This window comes from Cornus florida, unplaced genomic scaffold, assembly GCF_030987335.1.
Source record: "Cornus florida cultivar Cherokee Brave unplaced genomic scaffold, ASM3098733v1 CherokeeBrave_3.0.0_Hap2_Chr05, whole genome shotgun sequence".
Lineage (NCBI taxonomy): Eukaryota > Viridiplantae > Streptophyta > Magnoliopsida > Cornales > Cornaceae > Cornus > Cornus florida.
The window spans coordinates 110,796,794-110,820,456 of NW_026775575.1; the positions used below are offsets into that span (position 1 = coordinate 110,796,794).

At 35.5% G+C, this 23,663-nt stretch overlaps 1 protein-coding gene and 1 pseudogene across 1 annotated transcript; one reads left to right on the plus strand and one right to left on the minus strand.

Annotated features, from left to right (window-relative positions):
• Positions 1–244: 244 nt before the first annotated feature.
• On the plus strand, positions 245–5,012 carry LOC132310481 (proton pump-interactor 1-like). The gene is made up of 6 exons (XM_059808653.1): positions 245–412; positions 588–767; positions 987–1,181; positions 3,675–3,773; positions 3,866–4,420; positions 4,518–5,012. Exons 1-6 carry the CDS (start codon positions 260–262, stop codon positions 4,824–4,826), a joined length of 1,491 nt encoding a protein of 496 aa, XP_059664636.1. The 5' UTR covers positions 245–259; the 3' UTR covers positions 4,827–5,012.
• Positions 5,013–6,350: 1,338 nt separating this feature from the next.
• On the minus strand, positions 6,351–7,401 carry LOC132309969 (G-type lectin S-receptor-like serine/threonine-protein kinase At2g19130; annotated as a pseudogene).
• Positions 7,402–23,663: the final 16,262 nt, after the last annotated feature.

The window sequence follows — 23,663 nt, forward strand, 5'->3', positions numbered from 1 at the left end:
TCAATTTAGTTTTTCATTTTAATCTGTAACTTATTATATTTGATCAAAATTAAGAGTGAATCAATAGAACAAGCTGTGGCTTTGTCAGGGAAAAAAAAAAAAAAAACACATATATATAGAACAAGCTGTGGATTCTAAATAAGCCACCGAAGTACAGTGAAACAACAAGTCATACAATTATCAAAACCTCTAGATGGTTGGCTTTGATTCTTTTTGCATTTATTTTCTGTAGTCAGATCGAGCACAGGTGGTTGCTCAAATGAAGCCTCTGAAAGTTGAGAATAAGCAGTTCAGAGAAATCTTGGACGAAAAGAAAAAGGAAATGGAACCTCTGAAAAAGGCTCTGGGCAACTTGCGTGGCCGAGAGAGGGGCGCTGGCCTATGCTCGTCTGAGGAAGAGCTTGATAATCTTGTGAGCTATAATTTTAAGTTTTTCGAAGTGTTGGAATTCATTTTCATGTTCAGTGCTGCGTTACTCATTAGCTTCATTTTCTATATTCAATATGAAATTTTAGTAATATAATTAAAACTGTAGTGATTCGTTGTATTCTCCTTTGTATCATTTCTCTCCATAATTGTTATTACAGATCAAAAGCTTGCAATTTACAATTCAACATGAAAGCATTCCACTTACTGAGGAGAAACAACTCCTTAGAGAAATTAAACAGCTTGAAGGTACGAGGGATAAAGTTATTGCTAATGCTGCTACGAGGGCAAAGATTCAGGAGTCATTGGGTGAAAAAGAATCCATTCAAGACCAGGTCAAAGTAAGATCAATTTTTTTTTTTTTTTTTTTTTTTTTTTTTTTTTTTTTTTTTTTTTATAGATTCTCAATGAAGTTGTATCATTTAAAGTATGTCATTTACTGATTTTCCTCTCTAGTCATTGCAAACTGGCTATTATTAATACCATGGTTGGTTTTTTTTTTTTTTTTTTTTTTTTTTTTTATTTTCTTTTATTGTATGTGGATTTTAATGCCATTGTAGCTCATGGGAGTTGATCTGAAAGGAGTTAGAAAGGAACACCAGGTAGTAAAGTTCAAGCGTGATCAACTTAAAGCACAAAAGGAGTCCATAGAGAAACACATTGCATCATTAGAGGCTGAGTTTAAAGTTGTGACACAAAAGCGGGATGAAGCTAAACAGTATCATCAGGAATTAAAGAGACAGCGAGAAGAGGGGGTACGTGGGTTTCCTTTCTTGTGTATAATTATTCTTTCTGAACTATATGCTGTTGAACTACTCCATGCTGGGGTATTTAAATTGTTTCTTTGGAGTAATGAATTATGATTAGGCCTCATTTGCCTTTTCAAGACTCCTTTTACCTTTATCAAGGCCTTGGCAGACCATTGCTGAAATGAGGCCCGTATTCTCAGGTGCTTTTCTGTTAGAAAATCTGCAGTTAATCAATTAAAATGTCTGAATTAATATACTCTTGTAGTTCGTCAAATGCAGGAGTAAGTTGCAGTTGTAGTATTTCATGGTGTCAATTATATGAAAAAAAAATTCCTTTCATTTCTTCTTCGTTGTCTTTTTTTTTTTTTTTTTTTTTTCCTTTCTCTTTTCTTTCATTTGGGCATTTATACACATACACGTGTGTAGTATAATTAATTTTCAGTTTCCTAAATTGCCTAGGCGCTACATAAGGTATGTAGTATGTAGTTGCTCAGAGAAGTTGAATTTCTTAGGTATTGCCAGGATGCTCCATGTTTGGTACTTTCCTGTCTTATAATTATCATTTGTTCTTTATATAGGTTATCATATTCGTTTTTTTTGTTGATTTGGTCGAAGCTGAAACAAGTCCAGTTTTTTTTTCCCCTTTTTTACTCTTGGCGTTGCCATGTTGGATTGTTCATAATAGTTATTAAAACAATTCATTTTCTTCGACTGTTAAGAGAATTTGTGTTTTAACTAAGACCATTTGAAATTTAAGTTAAAATTAAAAGAGAATTCATGTGGCCTACCCTTTCATGTGAGATTAAGCAAGGATGACGATGATTTATTTTAATTTTAAGTATTGAAAAAAAGAAAAATGTCCCATACATTGGTAAAACAGATTTGTTTACGAATGATGAAAGGGATTGCCTCTTTTTAACTTTCTGAGCAAGGAATACTTGTAAGAGCTAAGACCAATAGTTACTGGAAATTATATTTTTGATGTCATAACACTATGGAAATTCTTTGATTTCTTTTTCATTTTACCCATCAAGTTAATGTTCACTAACTAACAACTCATATGTCTCTTTGTTTTAAACAAATCCCTTTGGTCCAGCTTATGAGAACACCAATCCGGAATGCATAATCAACCGACCTTTGATCCTTACAGGCATTCTGTTTTAGTTCCTTTATTTTTTTTTTACCATATTGTTACTATATTCCATTTTGTTGTGGTAAAATGAAGAGTTGAATTCTTTTATTCTGATCTGCCAATTAATGATTCTGTTTTATATTATGTTAATTGATGCATAGAGCCAATGGCTGATTAATACTTTTGGCAATTTGCATGATGATATACTTTATGATGTATTTGGATTTTAAGGGATATAGTATATTTTTTGTTTATTTTTAATATTTCTCCATTAAAATTTTCAATTATGTGGTGAAACAAATTTATTTATTTTGTCTGTATATAAGAATTTTTGGGGTTCCTCAAAAACAGGCCAACTAAACTTTGCCACTGATATGCAAGGGAAGTTTTGATATTACAAGGGAAGAGATGGTCAATTGTATTAGAAGTAAACTGAAGGGTGGCAAGATGTCACTTTACTGTTGAGACATGAAGGTTGTAACGCCGCATGCATGGAGGCTTTAATTCTGTTTTTTTCCTTTTAATTTCTTTAATCACAGAGGCCAACTTATCCCTACCTAATTCACCCCAAGAATTTAATAAGGAAAACTGATGGGCGAGAATTCATGTTACCATTACGGTGTTTCATTAAATCCAACTTTTTAATTATTCGTGATTTACAGTGAACTAAACTTTTCCATTTGAAGTTATTGTGGGGATCTAGGTTTACAGTTCAATTAGTGGAGTTTGAGGTGAGTCAAAGGCTCAAAGCTTGTCAAATCCAGTAGCAGTGAAGTACCCATCTTGGACTCCTCTGTTCCTAAGCAAATGAAAAACTCCATACTTATCTGGAATTATTCTGAAGACCGAATTAAGAAATCAATAAAACTATATTAAACAAATATAGAGACTCAAACTTTTGAATTAATTGCTAATTCAAGGATTTTGTAGTAGTTTTGAGGTGACAAAATGCAATGGTAAGTTCAAAACTTTTATTGACTAGAAGTCATTTCGGAATAGAGTATTAAGTTAGCCATAGAATCATTAATGCAAATCATGTTTGTTGCTCACTGGCATTTGAAAAAGAAGTATTTCATGAAATTCAGTAACATATTGACTTATAGCATGACCAGTTGCAGGTATTTTGACGTTGGAAATGAAGATGCAGATTCTTCAGCACCAATGGGCCTCCTGTAGTTGCCATATTTTATTTTATTTTATTTTATTTTTGTTGTATACTTATGAATATTTTCCTTTTGCATAATCTGTGTCATTCTGTTTTGATCTTTGACATTTTAAGATGAGGAAATTGTCTTATCATGTTTTTAAACTTGGTTTATTGGAGATACTGTACGAGGATGTGTAATCCGTAACTTCATGTTACTCAGAATGTCTGCTATTATCAAAATCGTACACTTTTGAACATGGCCAAAGCTGTTGCCGCAAAGAGGGATGTTGAAGCCCTTAAAAATATTTGTGATACAGAGGTTTGTTGTATCTCTAGACTTCCTTTTTACTCCACTACTTCATAGACTTTATTAACTTATTTACTTATCCATTCTTGTTCTCTTTTGATTAGGTTGAGAAATTTATGTCCCAGTGGAGTAGTAGTAAGGCTTTTAGAGATGACTATGAGAGAAGAACTTTGCTTTCTCTTGACATGCGACAATTGAGCAAGGATGGACGGATAAGGAACCCAGATGAGAAGCCTTTGGTGTTACATGAGGCACCAACTCCCTCAAAAACTGAGACACTGGCAAAAACCAACGTAAGACGACCAAAAGAAGATTCCATTTCCCCTCCGCAAAATGACTCTTCCCCCATTCCAAAAGTCTCAAAAGAAGCAAGCAGCCAACTCCAGAAAAAAGCAAAAAGTAAACAAACAGGTTCAGGAACCACCATGGAGCCTCCTGATTTAGAAGACAAAGAAATAATCCCTGGATTTGAAAAACCAAAAAAGGATCCTCTTCCCAAGGTGAATGAAGTTGATGCAGCAAAGCTGAAGCAGAAGAAAAAAGAAGAGGAGCTGGTGAAAGCTAAGCAGGCCATGGCAAGGAAGAAGAAGTTGGCAGAGAAGGCGGCTGCTAAAGCAGCTATAAGAGCTCAGAAGGAAGCTGAAAAAAAGCTTAAGGAAATTATTGTTTCAGTTCTTTATCTCTTTTTAATTTGTTCACTTTCAATTCATAGCCATTTTTTAAACTGATACAATGGTGTTTAACTTACTACAGGACCAGGAAAAGAAAGCAAAGAAGAAGTCTGCAACTTCTGTACCTGCTTCTGAACCTGAGGAGCCAATTGTTGAAGCAGATGCAGAGGTTGCTGAACTGGAGAAGGCCGATGAAAATGTTGAGGCTCCAGTTCCTTCAAAGAATAGGGATCGAAAGGAAAATGCTCTGAGACATAGAAGTCGACCAAAAGGTCCGGATTCAATTTCAAAAATCATACTAAAACGCAGAAAGTCTACAAACTATTGGATGTGGGCTGCTCCTACTATTTTGGTGCTGATGCTTCTAGCGGTTGGATACAACTATTTTCTCTGAAGAAGCAAAGTTTTGAATTGAGAGGAATCCTTTGACCAACTTTGTTTTTGATGATCATGCGAGTGGCTAGGTCTGTATAAGTAAGCATAACTTATTCCTTTTTGTCTTTTTTTCCCCTTTTGACATCCAATACAGAGGTGGACTCAAATCTGATAATGTTGCTAGATCATGCAATTTAAAAATTTACTGGGGGACCACCACAGACATCTGGATTGGCTGGTGTAATTTGAAATTTTGACTTCAAATAAATGTTGTTATTGAAGCTTTTGCTTTAAGATAAATGATAATATAGAGCTAGATAGGGATTTTGATGATGATGAATTTGTTTGATATGGTTTATACTAGAGAACATAATTAGAACCTCATACTGAGGTCCATAAGGGGCTATATGAGGTTGAGGTGCATGTAACACAAATTGTCTGGTAGTCGATTGTTTATATTGATGCTCGTATGTGCACTTGATTAACAGAGTTCTTAGGTCATAGTTCTACATGATTTTATATTATAAATCCCTACCCAAATGATGTTCAAGAATAGGTTGCTATATATACTTCATTAATCTCATATTATTGCAAGCTACTTCATAATATTCATCTCTTAGCTTAGGAAAAATTGAACTCATGAATAGATTTTGCAGTTGGAAGTACTTCGTCTCAATTTAACTCCACACTTGGTGGGTTTAACTGGGCATTTGTTAGGTAGAAGCTAAGCATGTAGTAGAAAAGATAACAATATCCTTATAAAAATTGCAGGGATGACAAAGAACTGCTAAAATCCATGAACAATACATGTACTTTAACACCAGGAATAATAAGTGTGATGATCAGAAATAGACAGTAAAACAAACTCTATGATATACTGTTCTACTACATAATGTTAGACCTAATTCAATCTTGTTTGGAGAAACTTGGAATAGTGATTTTGCGCTGAGATGCAAAAGAGGCACCATTCCCTGCTTGCAATAGTGATATGGGCTGCTCCTGCTATCATTTTGGCACTGATACTTTTAGCGAGTGGCTAAGCCTGTATAAGTATATGCTAAATATAAAGCCAGATAGGGAGTTTGATGATGATGAATTTGTTTGGTATGTTTTATACTAGAGAACATAATTAGAACCTCATATGGAGGTATATACGTGGCTATTTGAGGTTAAGGTGCATGTAACACTAGTCTGTCTGTTAGTCGATTGTTTATATTGATGCTCTATGTGACAAAATACCATGAGTTCCGTTCAGATGAGGATCATTGTATGATTGTTGCATGTTAAGCTTACATCCAGAAATAGACTGACTAGAATTAGGAAGCTGAACTCATCTATTGCTGTTAACTTATTCATACATGCATAATTGCTATGTTTGTTCAATTCACCCATCCATGAGCAGCTAGAAATATCTATGCTGCTACCAAGGTTGAAAGTGGAACTACTGAGATCTGCTACAGAAACCAAGGATAAAAGAGAGTGTGAAAGTTAGGATCCTTTTGGAAAGAGTGCTTTCCATTTCGTATACATCTATGAATGTATATTAAACATCCTTATTTTCAGTTGGAAGTGTTGCGGCAGAAAATGAATCTCTGACCTTCTCTTCCATCTGATACAGTCCAATGTGTTCAAGAAGCCTTGGGACTGGTGGTGTATTAACCTCCAGCAACCCCTCTAGAATGTGGACAACACGCCCCATGGATGGTCTGTCCTCCTCATCATCTTGAATACACCAACAGGCAACTCTGCAAGCTCTAGTGATCTCCTGTGTTTGCATTCCTATCCAACTTGTAGTTGAGCAGACTAAGAACTTCATCACCTCTACTTAATATTTTCATGACTCGAGTTGGAAAGTAGTCATCTGTTTCATCATACTTCGTTTCCCAGTTCCTCCTCCCTGATATAATCTCGAAAAGCATCATCCCATAGCTAAAAACATCAGCTTTTGGAGTGATGGGTATGCCTGAAATCCATTCTGGGGCAAGATAGCCTCTGGTTCCTTTTATGGTTGTCAGAACACGGCTGAAGTCCCTACCCAGAAGCTTTGCCATACCAAAATCAGAAACCTTAGGATTGAAGGAGTTGTCCAGTAGTATGTTTTCAGGCTTAACGTCACTTCTCATGGAGGTAGGCCAATCCTCTTGCTCTACCAAGTGCTATTTGATATCTTGTTTTCCAGTCTAGAACTTTGGAATGCTTTCCAAAGAGACGGCCTTCCAGAGAACCGTTTGGCATGTAATCGTAGACCAGAAACCTTTCCATACCTTAGCACAAAACCCTCTTAGACGAACAAGATTAATGTAATGGATTGTTGCAATCATACTCACTTCTGCACGGAATTGCTTCTTTCCTTGGCTGCAAGATTTAAGTTTCTTCACAGCTATGGAAACTGAACTGGGTAATGACCCCTTGAAAACAGAACCGAATCCTCCTCCACCCAATTTTTCAGAAAAGTTCTTTGTTGCAGCCCTTAGATCATTGTACGTATAAACCATTAATGAATTATCTGATGCCTTCAGTGCCCCAGAAAATTTCCTCCTCCTCAATCTCCAAATGATGAGAACGAGCCCCAGGATAACACCCAAAGCAACAAATCATGCAGCACCACCCACAATGGCACCTTTGATCTTTCCCCTTGCTTTGCTTCTGATAGCTCTCAGCTCCGGCAGTGCCAGGCGGAAATGTAGATCTCTTCCTAGATTGTCACCAAACGAGAGATACTGAATGTTGAGCAAATTTTCTAGCCATATCGAACACTCACCATCGTAAGTATATGCAGTACAAGAACAGTTGTTCAAGCAAGCTAGTTCGCATTCTTTAGAGCTCCTAACTGTCATCGACACTGAATTTGCAGGTAGTCTTATGTTTGGAATCACTAGGAAGCCATCTTTTCCTCCTCTACTGCACTGTAAAGGGATTCTCCTTACACATCCACACGAATGATTGCCTGCAAGCCACTCTTGAGCGTTTCTTGGTTCAAATCCTTGAAGGCATTTACAAGTGGGCACAATAACACTCACCATATTCACCACAACAGGCATAAATCTCGCACTGGTGCTTTGGTCTAGCCCAACTCAATTCCCACTTTTGTTCATCATCACGCCACGTGAGCTGCCCGGATGAATCTATCACAAATCTTACTAGGACAGAGGAATTGGTTACTGTGTATGTGAAGTAGTTTTCATTCTCATTCAAGACATATGTCATATTGTGGTAGTTGCTTGCTAGCATATCTGGACCGAAGGCAGAAACCCGTCCAGGCCAAATCCCACAAGTCCAGTGCTTGTACTGTAATATTTTCATTTTTCATCATTTTCCATTTTTCCCAAATTTTTGTTATTGCAAAGGAATTTTAGTCTTTTACCGTTTTACGTACCGGGCATTGCGGTCGTGTCCGAGAGTTGTTTGGAGCATTTCATTGAGTTCAAGACTCTTTGAAATGAAAGGGACCATTTTGGCCTTTTTTTGTATTTTTGTTTTTCTAGCTGGACAGTTCCGTGTGGGACCCGCTACCGGGATTGTTGCATACGGGGATTTTAATTGGGTACATTTGCATCATAATCATTTTATTTAATGTATTTTATATGATTGTAATTTAATAGGTGTATGTATATGTACGTGTGTGGTGTAAAATGAAAGTAAAAGAAAAAAGAAAAATAAAAAAAAAGTGGTGGGACCCACCACTAGCTTTTTGGAGGCTATGAGACCACACTTTGGTCTCATTCTCATCCCCTTCCCGTAGGTTCTTTTTCTCTCTCATTTTCTCTTCTTTTTCTTTTTCTTTTTGATTTCTCCTTCATTACTTGAAATTTTTGGAAACCGTTTGCGGCAATTCGAAGAGTACGGCAAGATCTTCACATCCATATAAACAATTTCAATTTTACCGCACTCTAGGGATTCCGGTTTTGAGACTCAATTTGAAATTTTTTTGCTTGATTTGAGATAGGGGTTTCTAATCTACAAAATCTTGCACCTTCGTGAGTTAATTTTACTTAATTAGTGTCCTAACATGCTAATTTGTGTTGATTTTACTCTAAAGTGATTTAATTGTGTATATGAAGTATATGATTTTGTGTGTAGTTGATATTATGCAAATTAACATGCTTAATTTGAATTAATTGCCTTGAAAATGATTTTATTATTGTAGATGAAATCTAAGATTATATGTATTAATTAAATTGTATGAAAAACATGCCTATATGTAAATTTTCATGCCATGATGTTTGAGTTCTTACTAGAAATTGCTATGTAAAAGTATGTTAAATTGTGTAGTGGAAATTTATTTATTTACACAGTAATGTCAAAGTATGTGACATACATTCATAGCATTGGGTATGGAAAAAGAGCAAATGATTTGAAGTGAATGAAAAAGGGATTTTTGGGGACAAAGTTTTGATTAAAGTGATTTTTATGAAAACTCGGTCGCCACGAAGTCACCAAAGGGCTGTGGTGTTAATATAACCTAGAGGGAACTAGGGAAACACCCTAGCTTAGTTGAGCTATCTGGGCCCAAATGACGCCGCAGAGGTACCAAGGGTTAGGGACAGTAGCCAATCATTCTCTCGTGTCGCTGCGGAGTCACCAACGGACGAGTTATATTAACAGTTTGAAAAGTGATGGAATTGGATTTTGGAAATGGGGAGTGACATACATTGCATTCATGGACGGCATTGTTTGTTTTGAACTTGAAAAGTAATGTTGTATTATTTCCTGGCATTGCTTGACCCCGCTTCCTATTGTTGTATTCATTGGTTGGATTTACGGGGTCATAAGATGTGTGTTTTAGGCACCACTTACTGAGTAATTTTGCTCACCCCTTATTATTAATATTTTACAGGACATGGAAAGGAGGTGGCGAATGACCATCCAACATAAGTTTAGACGGGATTGGAGATTTATATTTTACTATTTTTGTTTTACAACTTTAATATTTTGTAAATGTAAATTTTGACTATTCTGTAAAACTTTAGTATAATTTGTATAATGTTGTAAATTATGAACTTTTGATTTCAGTTGTATTTCATGGACTGTAAATTGATGTAATTAGATTATGTTCCTTGTAAAGGAGTATGTGACTAAGTAGTGAACTGGCACTTCTATATATTTATTTTTTATTGGAGGGAATGGACTCTTTTTATATGTATATAGTTATTTTGGAAATTGGTATATTGTTTGCATTGTGCGTTGGGACATGATAGATTAGTTTATGGCCAAGTGAGACCATTATATTTTTTTATACATTTCAAAAGGTTGTGGGATGGCCCTTTTTAGCAGAGGTCATATCGAATTTTTTTTTTTTAGAATTGGTATCATTTTCAGGTCGTGACATGTACCCATTCCACAGTATGAAATATTGTCTTGTTCCATTTTGATCTAGCTCGAGCGAGAAGGGCCCTTGTGCAGGATCATTAGGATCTTTCCAGGAAAAGTAAACTTATTGTTGATGAGTAAGCTTGTTCAAGCTAAGCTTAGCTCTTGGAAGCCATGTATCAGTAGGGTAATCAAAGCTTTGTGTGATGTTTCCAATTTTCAGCTTTTTTTTCATTTTTTAGAAATTTTGTCGCCGTAAAGGCATTTTCGTCTTTTCACGTTTAGCGTACAGGATTTTAATTAGGTTCATTTGCATCATATTCATTTAAATTAGTGTATTTTATGTGAGTGCAAATTGTTAAGTGTATACATGTGTTCTTAGTGTAAATTAGAAGTAAAAGAAAAAGAGAAAAGAAAAGAAAATTGGGTGGGACCCACCTCCCCCCATTTAGGTGGTCTAAAGACCACTTTGGGTCTCAATTCTCTCTATCTCTCCTGTCACTCTCTCTTCCCTTCTTATTCTTCACTTATTCTTTTTCTTTTCCTTCATTTTTCAATCTTAGATCTCTCTCTCAACTTTTGGAGATTTGGAGTGCCGTTTGCGGCAAATTAAAGAGCGCGTCGAGGGCTTCGAGTTAATTGGAGCCAATCTCTTTTTAGCCATCATTTGGAGGATCTCAAGTTCTAGGGTTTGTGAGTGAATTTGGGGCTTTTCATCAAATTAGAGGTAGGGGTCTCTAATTCACACTTTCCTTGTACTTTTGTGAGTCTATCTACTCGAATTGTTGTCAAGCATGCTTAAATTAAGTTAATTACTTCCTTAGATGATCTAATTAGTGTATGAAACATGTAAATATGTGAAATTATTGGTTTACTTGAAAAGCATGATAAATGTTAAGTTTCTATGTCTAAAGTGTATAAATTGCTAGTTATGATGTTTGGAAAGTATGCCTAATTGTATTGTTGAAAATCCCTTGGTAACATAGCATTGAAGGCATGAGACATATTTATGCACATCATTGGGTTTGCATGGATGGGAATGATTTTCTTAGGAAAAAAAAGGGGGGGGGGATTTTCGGGAGAATTTTGATGAAAAGGTTTTGTGAAAACCCGGTCGCCGCGGGGGTACCAAAGGGCCGGAGGGTTAATATAGCCTAGAGGGAACTAGGGAGATTGCAGTAGCGTGGTTGAGCTAGCTGGGCCCAAAATGACACCGCGGGGGTACCAAGGGTCAGGGACACTAGCCAATCCTTTTGTCGTGTCGCTGCGGGTTCACCAAAGGAAGGGTTATATTAACCGTTTGAAAGTGATGGTTTTGAATGATGAAAATGGGGAGTGACATTGGCATGCATTGCATAACATTGCATCATATTGTGTATACTTGAGATTGATAGTTATGTGATATTATCCCGACATTGTATGATCCCCGTCTCCTATTGTTCTATTCTTTGTTTGGATTCACGAGGCTGTAAGGGGTGTGCCTTAGGCGCCACCTATTGGGCTTTATGCTCACCCTATCATTTAACATATTTTTCAGGAACCGGAAAAGACGTAGTTGAGACGGACCTTCCACAAGTATGAGGATGACTAGAAGTTTATCTTAGACCTTTTGTATATCTTCCACTTTCTTGTAAACTATGGCCATGTAATTTAATTAAGACATTTGGCCCTATTTTGATGTATATAGGAATCATGTAGTTGCTTGCATTGAATGGTAAATTTAGTGACATCTAATCTTGTATAATGATGTGTATTTGCCGTGAATTCGGAATTTGAGTCCGTAACAGATTCAATGTGGGTTTTGTGTGCATAATGTACAGCCTGAATGCAGATTCCAAAGAGTTGGGTTGCATCCCAGGGCCTTTCGGCCGGCTGATCCTCCTCATCGGCCGACCGAAACCCCAAGCTCGGTCGACCGAACCTCATCGTCAGCCGACCGAAATGCCTGCACAGTGAAAGTCCCCAGAGCCATTTTCCTTACCATCATTTCAGCTGGCCGATCCTGCCTTGTCGGTCGACCGATTTTGTCTTGTCAGCCGGCTGACTGCTCCATTTTGACTGGTTGTGTTGACCAGCATTGTATGCTTGTTTCCTTGAGTATTTTGAGTCCCGGAGTGAGCCATACAACAGGTTTGAACATAAGAAATGAAGAGTTTGATCTAGTTGCCCTCGGGTTCGGGTTAGGACCCGGTAACGGTCCGGATCCACGGATTCAGGTCGTCACACTTTGCCACAGTAAGATGGAGGAGTTTGAACTGTTTCTCAAAACAAGATTGCCATTGTCCTCAAGAACAATGATAGTAGAATTTAGGGTGTTTGAGTGTAACGACCCGAACCCGAGGGTCCGAATTGCTAACCGGTTACCAGAACCCGAGGTCAACTAAAGACGATACCATCTTTTCCTATGACAATACATAATATACGTGTCATCTCAGGGTTTATAAATAAGAAATAAAAAAAAATAAAATAATAACACAACTACAAAATATATCAAAATAGTTTACTAACCCATCTAAACTTGTGGAGGAGTATCGTCCGCCACTTCCTTCCTGTGATCTGAAAAATGTTAAGATATTAGGGTGAGCATAACCTCAGTAGGAAGTACCTAAGACACACCTCTTATGCCCCGTGAATCCACGTATAGAATAGAAATCAAGAGAACGAGATCATACTATACCGGAGATATAAACCATAACCACAATGTCAAATATAACCACAATTATTATCCAAGCCACATACCATGTATGCCAATGAAGTGCAATATCATGCAAATGTCGCTCCCCTTATCCGAAACCTTTCCGTTTTAACTTCCAAACCGTTAGTGTAATCCGACGCAAGACACCTCCAAGGCGTCACGAAAAGAGTATTGGCTAACTATCCACGACCACAAGGTACCTCCAAGGCGTCGCATCCGGCCTAGTTAACTCAACCACGCTCCCTTCTAAACTACACTAACATCGCGGCTCACTAGGCGCTTCCTAGGCGTCCGGTTTTCACAAACACTTTTCAAAAATAATTTTCTCAAAAACGATTTCATTTACTTTAAAAAAAAAAACACTTTTCCCTTCTCTTTCTTTCCCAATGGATGCATAAATGCTTCATGCTTCTAAACACAATTCAACTATTGAATTTCTCACATGTTTTCCATAATAAATTTCAAAATGCGTAATTCATACTTTCATTCAACATTGATTTAATATAGTAAACAATTTTTATTGCACAAAGGTATGCTTATACCCAAAACATCAACTAACACATAATCACATTTTTCATATATATCATTTAAGCATGCTTTCTTCTCAAATAACAATTAACACATAACCACATATTACTTGTATAACAATTAAGTCACATTTGCACGAATCCACAAAATTTAGGCATGTTCTACAACAATTAATGAAAGATAATTCACTAAAATTCAAGAAAATGTGAATTAGAACCCCTACCTCAATTAGAAGAAAAAGCCCCAAATTGAACCAAAAATTCAAAATCCTAAATGGTGGCCAAATTAAACTTTGCTCCGATCAAAATGTCGGCCTCGACGCACTCATCAACTTTGCTTCAAGTGGCAAAGCCAAATACCCAAGAGAATGGTGAGGATCAAGCTTTGAATGGTGAAAAGTAAAAGAAAAAGGAAATTACAGAGGGAGAGAAGAGAAACTGCCGAGCGAGATAGAAAGAAAAATGATTTGCAAAACGACCATGGGTCATTATAATGACCAAGTCAAAGTGGAGCCCATCAGAAAAATAAAAAAATAAGAAATATTACATTAAGAATGACCTGGTTGACCAAATGTGATGGTTGGATCGGTTCAGCAGAAAAAGATTACCATTTTGAGTGAGTTCAAGTTTAGAAGAAAAAGGGTCATGGAGGGGAATATCTCTGTTTGTGACATATTATAAGAACAAACTAGAATACATATGCACTAGAGACTGTTATACATGCTTGTTGAGAAGCGAATATAGAACCTTAGAAAGGTATATGAGGTGAAAATTTTAATATATGGTATTTCAAGAGTTGGAAAACCATAAGAAATATATCATATATAAAATTTTAGGAATATCCCAAAGTTGTGGGGTGATATTGTCCATAGATGAAATTTGTTACGAGTTACCTCATCAGATAAGAAATACTTATAAATATGGAGGTTCTTAATCCTAAGAGATTTTTGATAGAACCAAAAATCATTTATAGTATTATAACAATAGTGCATGTTATTTCCTATGAGAAAAATATTATGGAACAACTAGAAGAGTTCTTTTTCCAACGGAAGAGCTGAGTTATTTGTTCTAGTTGAAGAAGAAAGTGTGCAAGTTTATAAGTCCTTGAGTGGATTAAAGCTAGTACGAAGACAATGACATAAATGTGATGTATAAGTCATTGTATGCCTTACAAAAATTAATGATATACTAATTAGTATATTTGATATGAAAGATTTAACATTTGATAACATAGTATATTCTCAATAGAGTGAGATTGAGATAATACTAGTTATGATAACAAAAGCCTAGTTAACTTTTGTAGATGTAAATCTCAAATATAAATACTAGTCAAAGTATATCATTGATTAAGATTGTAAGGCATTTTAATAACTGTATTTAATTACACATTTTCAATCCAGAATCGGATCACTGAAAAATAATAAATTGGGTAGTTGAGATACACCCTAAATCCAATATACATATATCGAGATATCTAACTAAATTGGAGGTGTAACAGTGATGCAATCTGGATATGGGATATTAAAGACTTCAAATCCAAGAGTGGATATGTCTTTTATATTAAAGGTGTAGTTGTATGTTCGTAATATAACTCAAAGTTAGAAACTTTGAATAAATCAAATAGGAAAGTCAATAGACTTCACCTAGAGGACATTGCAAAGTAAGTCTACACCTGTGCCACTAAAGACAATAATTTTAGGGCACAAAGTATACAATTGCTCTTACCTAGAGAAATATCTGAAGAGTGTAATATTTTTAAACACAACCTTATGGCCACATATAAAATTGAGGGTTGTACTAGAGAGCAATTGTACAGATCATCGAGGGGAATGGGATTAAAAGCCGAAAGCTAACGAGTCACCTTAATGGAAACCCAACCTAGTTGACTGGAGATCCCAAGATCTAGGTTTAAAGGGACAACAGAAATTCTGAGTGACTCACCAGAAGCACTGGGAAGATATAAATCTCCTGCCCATTTCTATGATGAGACAATGCTACCTACAACGAAGATTATGATAAGCTACGCTTTTAATGACTCTTATACCTTGAAAATTCAAGTAGGGTTTGGTAGGATACTCTTAATAAGAAGTCACCTATATGAGTGTGAAGTGGGGCCGCTTCTATGAGAACTATAAAGGCTAAGTTTTCTGGAGCACTCATTGAATACCAGGACTTGTTCAGGGCCAAAATGAACACAACAATGAGAACCAACTTTGTGAGGAAAGGTATTATGTGTTTGTTATTGTCTTGGTTTATACAAACGGCTGAACAGTTCAAGACATCGCATTCACTAGTTAGCCAGTAAATCCGATAGCAATACACTAGGGAAGGTTCAAAGCCAAAAACTACCTATCCTGATGCAGTAACTTTCTGACTATACTCTCTCTAGTGTCTGCACGATCATCTTTTGCATTTTACGCAAATTTCCATTCATGTAGGGGATTGTTGGAAACGGGGGCATTAAAAACATAAACTTTGGATGAGGTTTGGAATAGATTCCGCTAATAATTGTTTGTGGATCTCTAGATGAGCGCGTTTCTCTCTGCAAGGAGATGAACGTGGTATATTTACTTTCGCAAATTCGTTTCCGGGTGAATGAGAAATTAGCTCCAAAGTGTGGTATTTTGATAAGCTTAAATGGGTATGCAAAATATGGGAAGTGTTTGTCCCACATGGAAAAAAATATTGAAACTAATTGAAATTTAAATAAGCCAAATTTGAGCTTGGGCCTAATTGTAAAGTCCAATTATTCTTTTTATTAAATGGAATCTTGGATTGGGCCTTTAATTTTAGGCTGGGCTTATTTAAATGGGTGGTTAGTTTTTCAATTTAAATTAAAAGTTAGGTTTTTTTTTTTTTTTTTCCAAAGGGTTGTATCTATTTCTAAAGGGCTGCATCTATTTTTCAAAAAGTTGCATCTGTTTCTAAAGGGTTGCAACTCAAAACCAACAGACATAACTATTCATGTGAACCATTGCATCCTATTGGAGTGGATGTGTCTATTGGTGAACAGACACCATGTGAACCATTACAACCTATTGGAGTGGATGTGTCTATTGGTGAACAGACACCATGTGAACCATTGCAACCAATTGGAGTGGATGTGTCCAGTGTGAAGAGACACATATAAATGGTTGTGTCCAGTAATGAAGAGATACACCCAATCTGTAAAGGCACCTTACTTAAAAAAACTACTTTTTAGTTTTTTCCAAAGGGTTGCACCTAATCCGAAAAGACACATTAATTAAAAAACTATTTTTTAGTTTTTTTTCCAAAGGGTTGCACCCAATCCGAAAAGGCACCTTGTTACCTATAAATACCCCCCTTTGGATCATTTGCAAATCATTCATTTTTCAATTTCTTCTATCTCCCTCTCTAGACTTGAACCCAACCCAAGTGGGTTCAAACCATAGGTTAAGTGGTCTGAACCACTTAGACTCTAATTCAATTTCATCGGGCCATATTAAGATTGGTCCGAACCATTTGGTTCGGATTGCACCCAATTCAGCATTTATATAGTATAAATGGATTTTTGAGTCAGAGAGAGTATTACACGGAGGAGGTTCGCCGTATCCACGAGTTTGTAGTGCTGCTACTGGTGGATGTAGACCATTGTATCCTGGGAGATAGACGTCACTAAGTCCGTTAGCACCATAGCGGGGCGAATCTGTCTTAAGGACATAATATCCAATACTAGTCACATGAAGCATATATTTTCCAACATATATTATATGTATGTTAACATAATATATATATGTTACATTATATATTATATTATATATTTGCACAGATCTCAATTGTTTATTTTGCACCAAGAAGCAGCGGATTATTTCCCTATGCTTCCCTTCATCTCAGTCGTCCATCAAACAATTGTATTGCAACCGCGAAGCACTGAATCACAACCCATTAAATCATCTTTTCCAACAACATTGCACAGTGCTATAGAACAGAGCCAGCTAGAGGTCATCGTCGTCGATCTTTCACAAATGAAATAAAGGGACTCCTTAACCCATATTCCGCGAATGGACAATAGCTCGGCGTCCTCTCACCATCCCCATCTACCGGATCTGCAGATCCCAAGGCAAAACGAAACTCTATTCTACCTTCCTACCCTAGAAACTTTTGAAGAATTTGAAGAACGAACTACCTGCACTGGTTTCAGTATCTATCTACGATCAGACTGGGTTACAACGACTTGCTTTTCCAATTGGAGGAGAAATCTTTGAATTTGAATTGTTTCTATTGTAACAATTGGACGGATACTGCTTGACCCAATCAAACTGACTGCGGTGGTGGCCTTGCTGCGCGGTGAACACTTTCTGAAGTGTGTCAGTCAGGGTATAATGGTCATTTAAAGAACTTGGTATTTAAGAATATATGGGATTAAAAAATCAAGGATAAAGTTGTCTTTTTAATATTTTTAATGAAAACTTGATAATTATTTTTGAAAGTTATTTGAGGTTGATATTTGATCAAATTTAAAAAGTGGTCAATAAAATTAACCCTAAATTCAAAACACTGATGGAATGCTTCCAAGTATAAGTTGTAAGTAATGAAAATTTTGGTGCGGTCCATGGCAATATTTTCTCTAATTCTATTGGTGCTCCATTTTAACTTGGTCATTTGTTCATGATTTTCTAATACACATAACATGTGAAGCTCATAATTAGCTTGACATAGAGACTTAGAAACACATAAGTCAAGCTCGGTGGAAGACTTGTAAAGTTGAAAGTTGAAACCTCACGCGCGCACAACGTCATAATACCACAACAACCAAAGGATTATTCAACACTCAAGAAAACAGTAGGTCAAATGGCCAGTTGAGCCATGATTAAAGACTGGACTATTAATTAGAGAAATATGCTAACACCAACTGACCAATAAGGGGTTGATCCTCAAGATATTGACAACTGCCCACTCTCTCTCTCAGTGCCCAATTGTTACAAGGGAAAACTTGTCCCACATCGGATCCGGATGGGAAGTGACATGGGTATAAATGGGTGGGTATGCAGCACTACCCAACAGTTCGAGCTTTTGGGTAAATGAGCAAGCGCCCACCCGTTTCAGTTGGTATCAGAGGCAGACCCAGTCCTTGATCCGGTGTCACGCCAAGCGCCCGGCCCGAAAGGCGTCCGGGTGTGCCACCCCGGGTAGGCAGGGTGGCCCGACCGCAACGAGGGCGTTGCGAGTTCGGGTGGGGGAGAATGTTACAAGGGAAAACTTGTCCCACATCGGATCCGGATGGGAAGTGACATGGGTATAAATTGGTGGGTATGCAGCACTACCCAACAGTTCGAGCTTTTGGGTAAATGGGCAAGCGCCCACCCGTTTCACCAATCTTTTAGAATGGAATTCAAAAATAAGTAGTAATTTCTTTTTGACTTTGTTGGTCATGAAGAACACCAATGTCAAAAATCACATTTACCATCCGCCAACGAAAATTAAGTGTTAGAATTATATATGTAGTAAGTCACTGCTAATGTAATTTCCACTATCTCCTTGTCCCAATTCTACACAATGCAGTAGTGATGGTAAAGGTTGACAACTGCAAATTTATGAGTAAAAGAGTGAAAATTGTTGCATAAATAGGGTCTGTATATGCTTCATTTAGATGACAACATTACCTATTTTCTCAGTTCTCACTAATCTATTCCACACTTGAAGTGATGGACATCGGAATCAGGCCTTTGTTCTTTCTTCAAATTCTGCTTCTTTTCTTTTTATCTTTCGAAACCCAATTCTCCATTGGAACAAATACCATCTTCCCATGCCAATAAATCTCTGGTAAGCAGAGATTAACATCAAAAGATGGAAGATTTGAACTTGGTTTCTTCCAACCAGCAGGGGCGGCTGGAGCCTTAGGCGAGTTAGGCGGTTGCCTAAGGCTCCATCCAATAAGAAGGCCCTATAATTTTTTTTATTTCTTTATATATTATAACTTTCCTAAAACAATTATAGTATTTTCTTTAATTATTAAACTTTAACGTTTCCTTTAATTATTAAACTTTAACATATAGAGAAATTTGACAGTGGACCTAAAAAATTTCTATTCTTTATGTTTTATTTTTGAGGGGCCCCCAAAATTTTTTTCTTTATATATTATAACTTACCAAAATATTTTATTTTCTTATATTATTAAACCTCAACAAATACAAAGTGTGCCCAAAATATTTCTATCCTTGTATATATATATATATATATATATATATATATATATTGCTCTCTCACCCTCATTACATCAGCATATATACACACACTAAATATTAAATATATATTTAAGTGAAAATTGGTGAAACTTTCTATATTTTTCTAAGACTCCTATTAACTTTTATTTTCTCTTTTTTCTTACTCCTTATATATTTTTTCTCCTCTCTCATTATAAATTTTTTTTTTCATCTTCTCCACTGTTACAATTTACAATCTCACTGTGTAATAAAATTTTGAATACATTTATATTCTATTAAAGAATTTATTGGAGTATTATGCCAAATTATTCGAAATCAGTTTCTATTATTCTATAACTTAAATTAGTTTATAGTTTTATTAATTTTTGTTATCATAAAATTATATATTTTGTTTATAATTTTTATTTATATTGTTAAATGTAACTATTAGAAAGCACATGGCCAATTAATTAACAATGGAACTAGAGTTTGGAAAAAATTTAGTGATAGGTTTAAAAATCACAAAATAAAAATTAGCATAACACTGACATAAATATATGGGTAGATTTAATTAAAAAGCCACTTTATTTTTTTCGCCTAAGGCCTCAAATAACATTGAGCCACCCCTGCCAACCAGGTAAATCCCTGAACTATTATATAGGCATTTGGTACAAACACCTTCCAATTCGTACGATTGTTTGGGTGGCACGTTACTGTGAATTAATGCTAGAAATATTAATTACAATGGGCTCAAATTAATATTTGTTTCTACATCTCTTGTATTTATGAATTGAGCTATTCATGTTTACGTTCATGTTAAGTCAGTCATATTAACAGGTCATAACCTTTCATGTGTCACACATCACATAACTCAACCATATAAACAAATAACTTACTTATTGTTTAAGCTTTGAATACATCACCACACAGTGAACACTCACTTCTTAGTTATTATTACTAGTTAAAAGTGAGTTTTTAAGCTATCATTACTAGCTTAGATTAAGCACACTCTTCTCATTAATCACTACTAGTTTATGATGAGCACCCACTTTTCTGCTATTACCACTAGCTTGAAGTTAAGTTTGCTCAGTTATCAATTCTAGTAACTCTTAATTTTAGTACACACTTATCTAAGTAGTCTACCTTGGTAGTAGAGTAATTTGTTTTGAAGAATATTCTTCAAAAACTACAAATTTATAAGTAGTATTATTAACTCCTACATGAGCAGATGTGATGTATACCTCAAATAGCCTATGGCTAAAATGGCTACTCATCACCCTCGTGTTTTTTACTATCAAGTTAAGAGCTAGAACCAACTGACAGTTTTTCATCTTCCTCTTAGGTTCTGTGCATCTCATTTAGCTTATAGCTAAGCTACCTAGTTTGCAACTCAATAACATTTTAGCTTTTAGCTAAATTGTACATTAGAGTTAACTAGCTTGATTTAGCTTGTCTCGGTGTATTTGCTTAGTGTATTCATAACATTTTTCATTAAACTCTTTCGAGTTATTGGAAAATCTTCTCTTATTCAGCCCATTTACAGCTATACGTGCCTTAAACACTAGTATAGATCGTTTTCCTTTAACTATCAGAAAAATTGACATAGTTGGACCAGTTAATTTTTGTTTGTTGTATTACATACACAAACCAGTCATGAATTCATACAAAATTCAATAATATCACATATTAAATAAATTATGTTGTAAATTTGAATTACAATACACATTAAGTAATTCAACTACATAGTTTAATATTATAGTATTAAATAATAAACTTTTATAAAAATAATGTTGAACTTGCATAACAATATAGTTTCATATTATATCACACGATTAATTGTATCACATAATTAATTTAAGAAAAAAGATTTGTGGCTCATTTTCCAATAAACATGCTAGAAAATTAGGACCAAAAGATGTAGACGTTCTAGCCTACAAGAAAATGATATGCACTGATGTTATAACCTATCAAAGGTTTTATATAACGATCCACTCCACCACATAGTATGATATTGTCCACTTTGGGATTGAGTCCGCACGATTTTGTTATTGAGTTTTATCTCAAAAGACCTCGTACCAATTGGAGATAGCACCACTACATAAAATCACTTTACTTTTCCCTTACGTAGGTGGTGTGGGACTGTGCACCTGTAAGTTGCTTAGTGTGATAGCATGTCAGTGCCTTTTGCACCCGCCTACGGCACACCCACCCACAAGGTTGCCACATTATAGGTCTCACTTTAACTTTCTTAGGAGAAAATATAACCTTAGTTAGACACCGCCACATTTTAAAGAATTTATAAGAAGGTTTTCGACCTTTCCATAACTTATATGGTGTCACATTAGTTTAAGGTATTTTATTGAGAACATAATTTGTTGAAAGCAAAACTTCCCTCTAAAATTCTGAGTTAAACCAGAATTTATCAATATAGCATTCATCATGTCTTCATGAATGATATCATGTTTTGAACAAATATTAGCACTAGTGTTTTGATCTTTTTGCTAAGTTGATTCTCAACTTCATTTTTGTAATATTTAAAACATTTCTAAGGTTTTATATTTGCTTCGTAGCAAATATATATAACAATAGCTTGTGCAATCGTTGATAAAACAAACGAAGTACCCTTTTCGACCACTCGTTGATATAAATTTAAGATAATATAATATACTATATCATATTACAAAATTAAAAAAATTCAACTAATATTGAATTATATAGATAATTCAATATTCTACTTATATAACATGCTTCAATTTCATATAATATTGAACATATCAATATTTAACATATTATCATATAATAATGTATATAACATTATTTTATTAGATCTCATTTATTAGTATGATCTCTACTTGTTTATATCTTAAATAGAAGCATATAATAAAACATACGCAATGAGTGAATCTGTCTTAAGATTGTTGGAAAATATATGCTTCATGTGACTTTTAAAATATAACAAACCTTATACTGATATGTTATGAGATAATTAACAATATGTTAAGAAATCATTAATTAAATATGCAACTCTATATTTAATTAAATATGCAAAATAAAGCAATAAAATAATAATAATATACAAGGAATGAATCTAGACCGAGGCTAGTATTGGATACTATGTCCTTAAGACAGATTCGTCCCGCTATGGTGCTAACGGACTCAGTGGCGTCTATCTCCTAGGATACAATGGTCTACATCCACCAGTAGCAGTACTACAAACTCGTGGATACGGCGAACCTCTTCCGTGTAATACTCTCTCTGACTCAAAAATCCATTTATACTATATAAATGCTGAATTGGGTGCAATCCGAACCAAATGGTTCGGACCAATCTTAATATGGCTCGATGAAATTGAATTAGAGTTTAAGTGGTTCAGACCACTTAACCTATGGTTTGAACCCACTTGGGTTGGGTTCAAATCTAGAGAGGGAGATAGAAGAAATTGAAAAATAAATGATTTGCAAATAATCCAAAGGGGGGTATTTATAGGTAACAAGGTGCCTTTTCGGATTGGGTGCAACCCTTTGGAAAAAAAACTAAAAAGTAGTTTTTTAATTAATGTGTCTTTTCGGATTAGGTGCAACCCTTTGGAAAAAACTAAAAAGTAGTTTTTTAAGTAAGGTGCCTTTACAGATTGGGTGTGTCTCTTCATCACTAGATACAACCATTTATATGTGTCTCTTCACACTTGACACATCCACTCCAATTGGTTGCAATGGTTCACATGGTGTCTATTCACCAATAGACACATCCACTCCAATATGTTGTAATGGTTCACATGGTGTCTGTTCACCAATAGACACATCCACTTCAATAGGTTGCAATGGTTCACACGAATAGTTATGTTTATTGGTTTTGAGTTGCAACCCTTTAGAAACAGATGCAACTCTTTGAAAAACAGATGCAGCCCTTTAGAAATAGATACAACCCTTTAGAAAAAAAAAAAACTAACTTTTAATTTAAATTCAAAAACTAACTACCCATTTAAATAAGCCCAGCCCAAAATTAAAGGCCCAATCCAAGATTCCATTTAATAAAAAGAATAATTGGACTTTACAATTAGGCCCAAGCCCAAATTTGGCTTATTTAAATTCCAATTAGTTTCAACATTTTTTTCCATGTGGGACAAACACTCCCCACATTTTGCATACCCATTTAAGCTT

What these genes read in the sequence shown, in the direction of transcription:
- LOC132310481 (XM_059808653.1), top strand. Translation starts at nt 260, where the DNA reads ATGAAGCCTCTGAAAGTTGAGAATAAGCAGTTCAGAGAAATCTTGGAC. An exon ending in CCATTCAAGACCAGGTCAAA is followed by an intron (nt 768 to 986) that starts GTAAGATCAATT and finishes ATGCCATTGTAG; the next exon opens with CTCATGGGAGTTGATCTGAA. An exon ending in AAAATATTTGTGATACAGAG is followed by an intron (nt 3,774 to 3,865) that starts GTTTGTTGTATC and finishes TCTTTTGATTAG; the next exon opens with GTTGAGAAATTTATGTCCCA.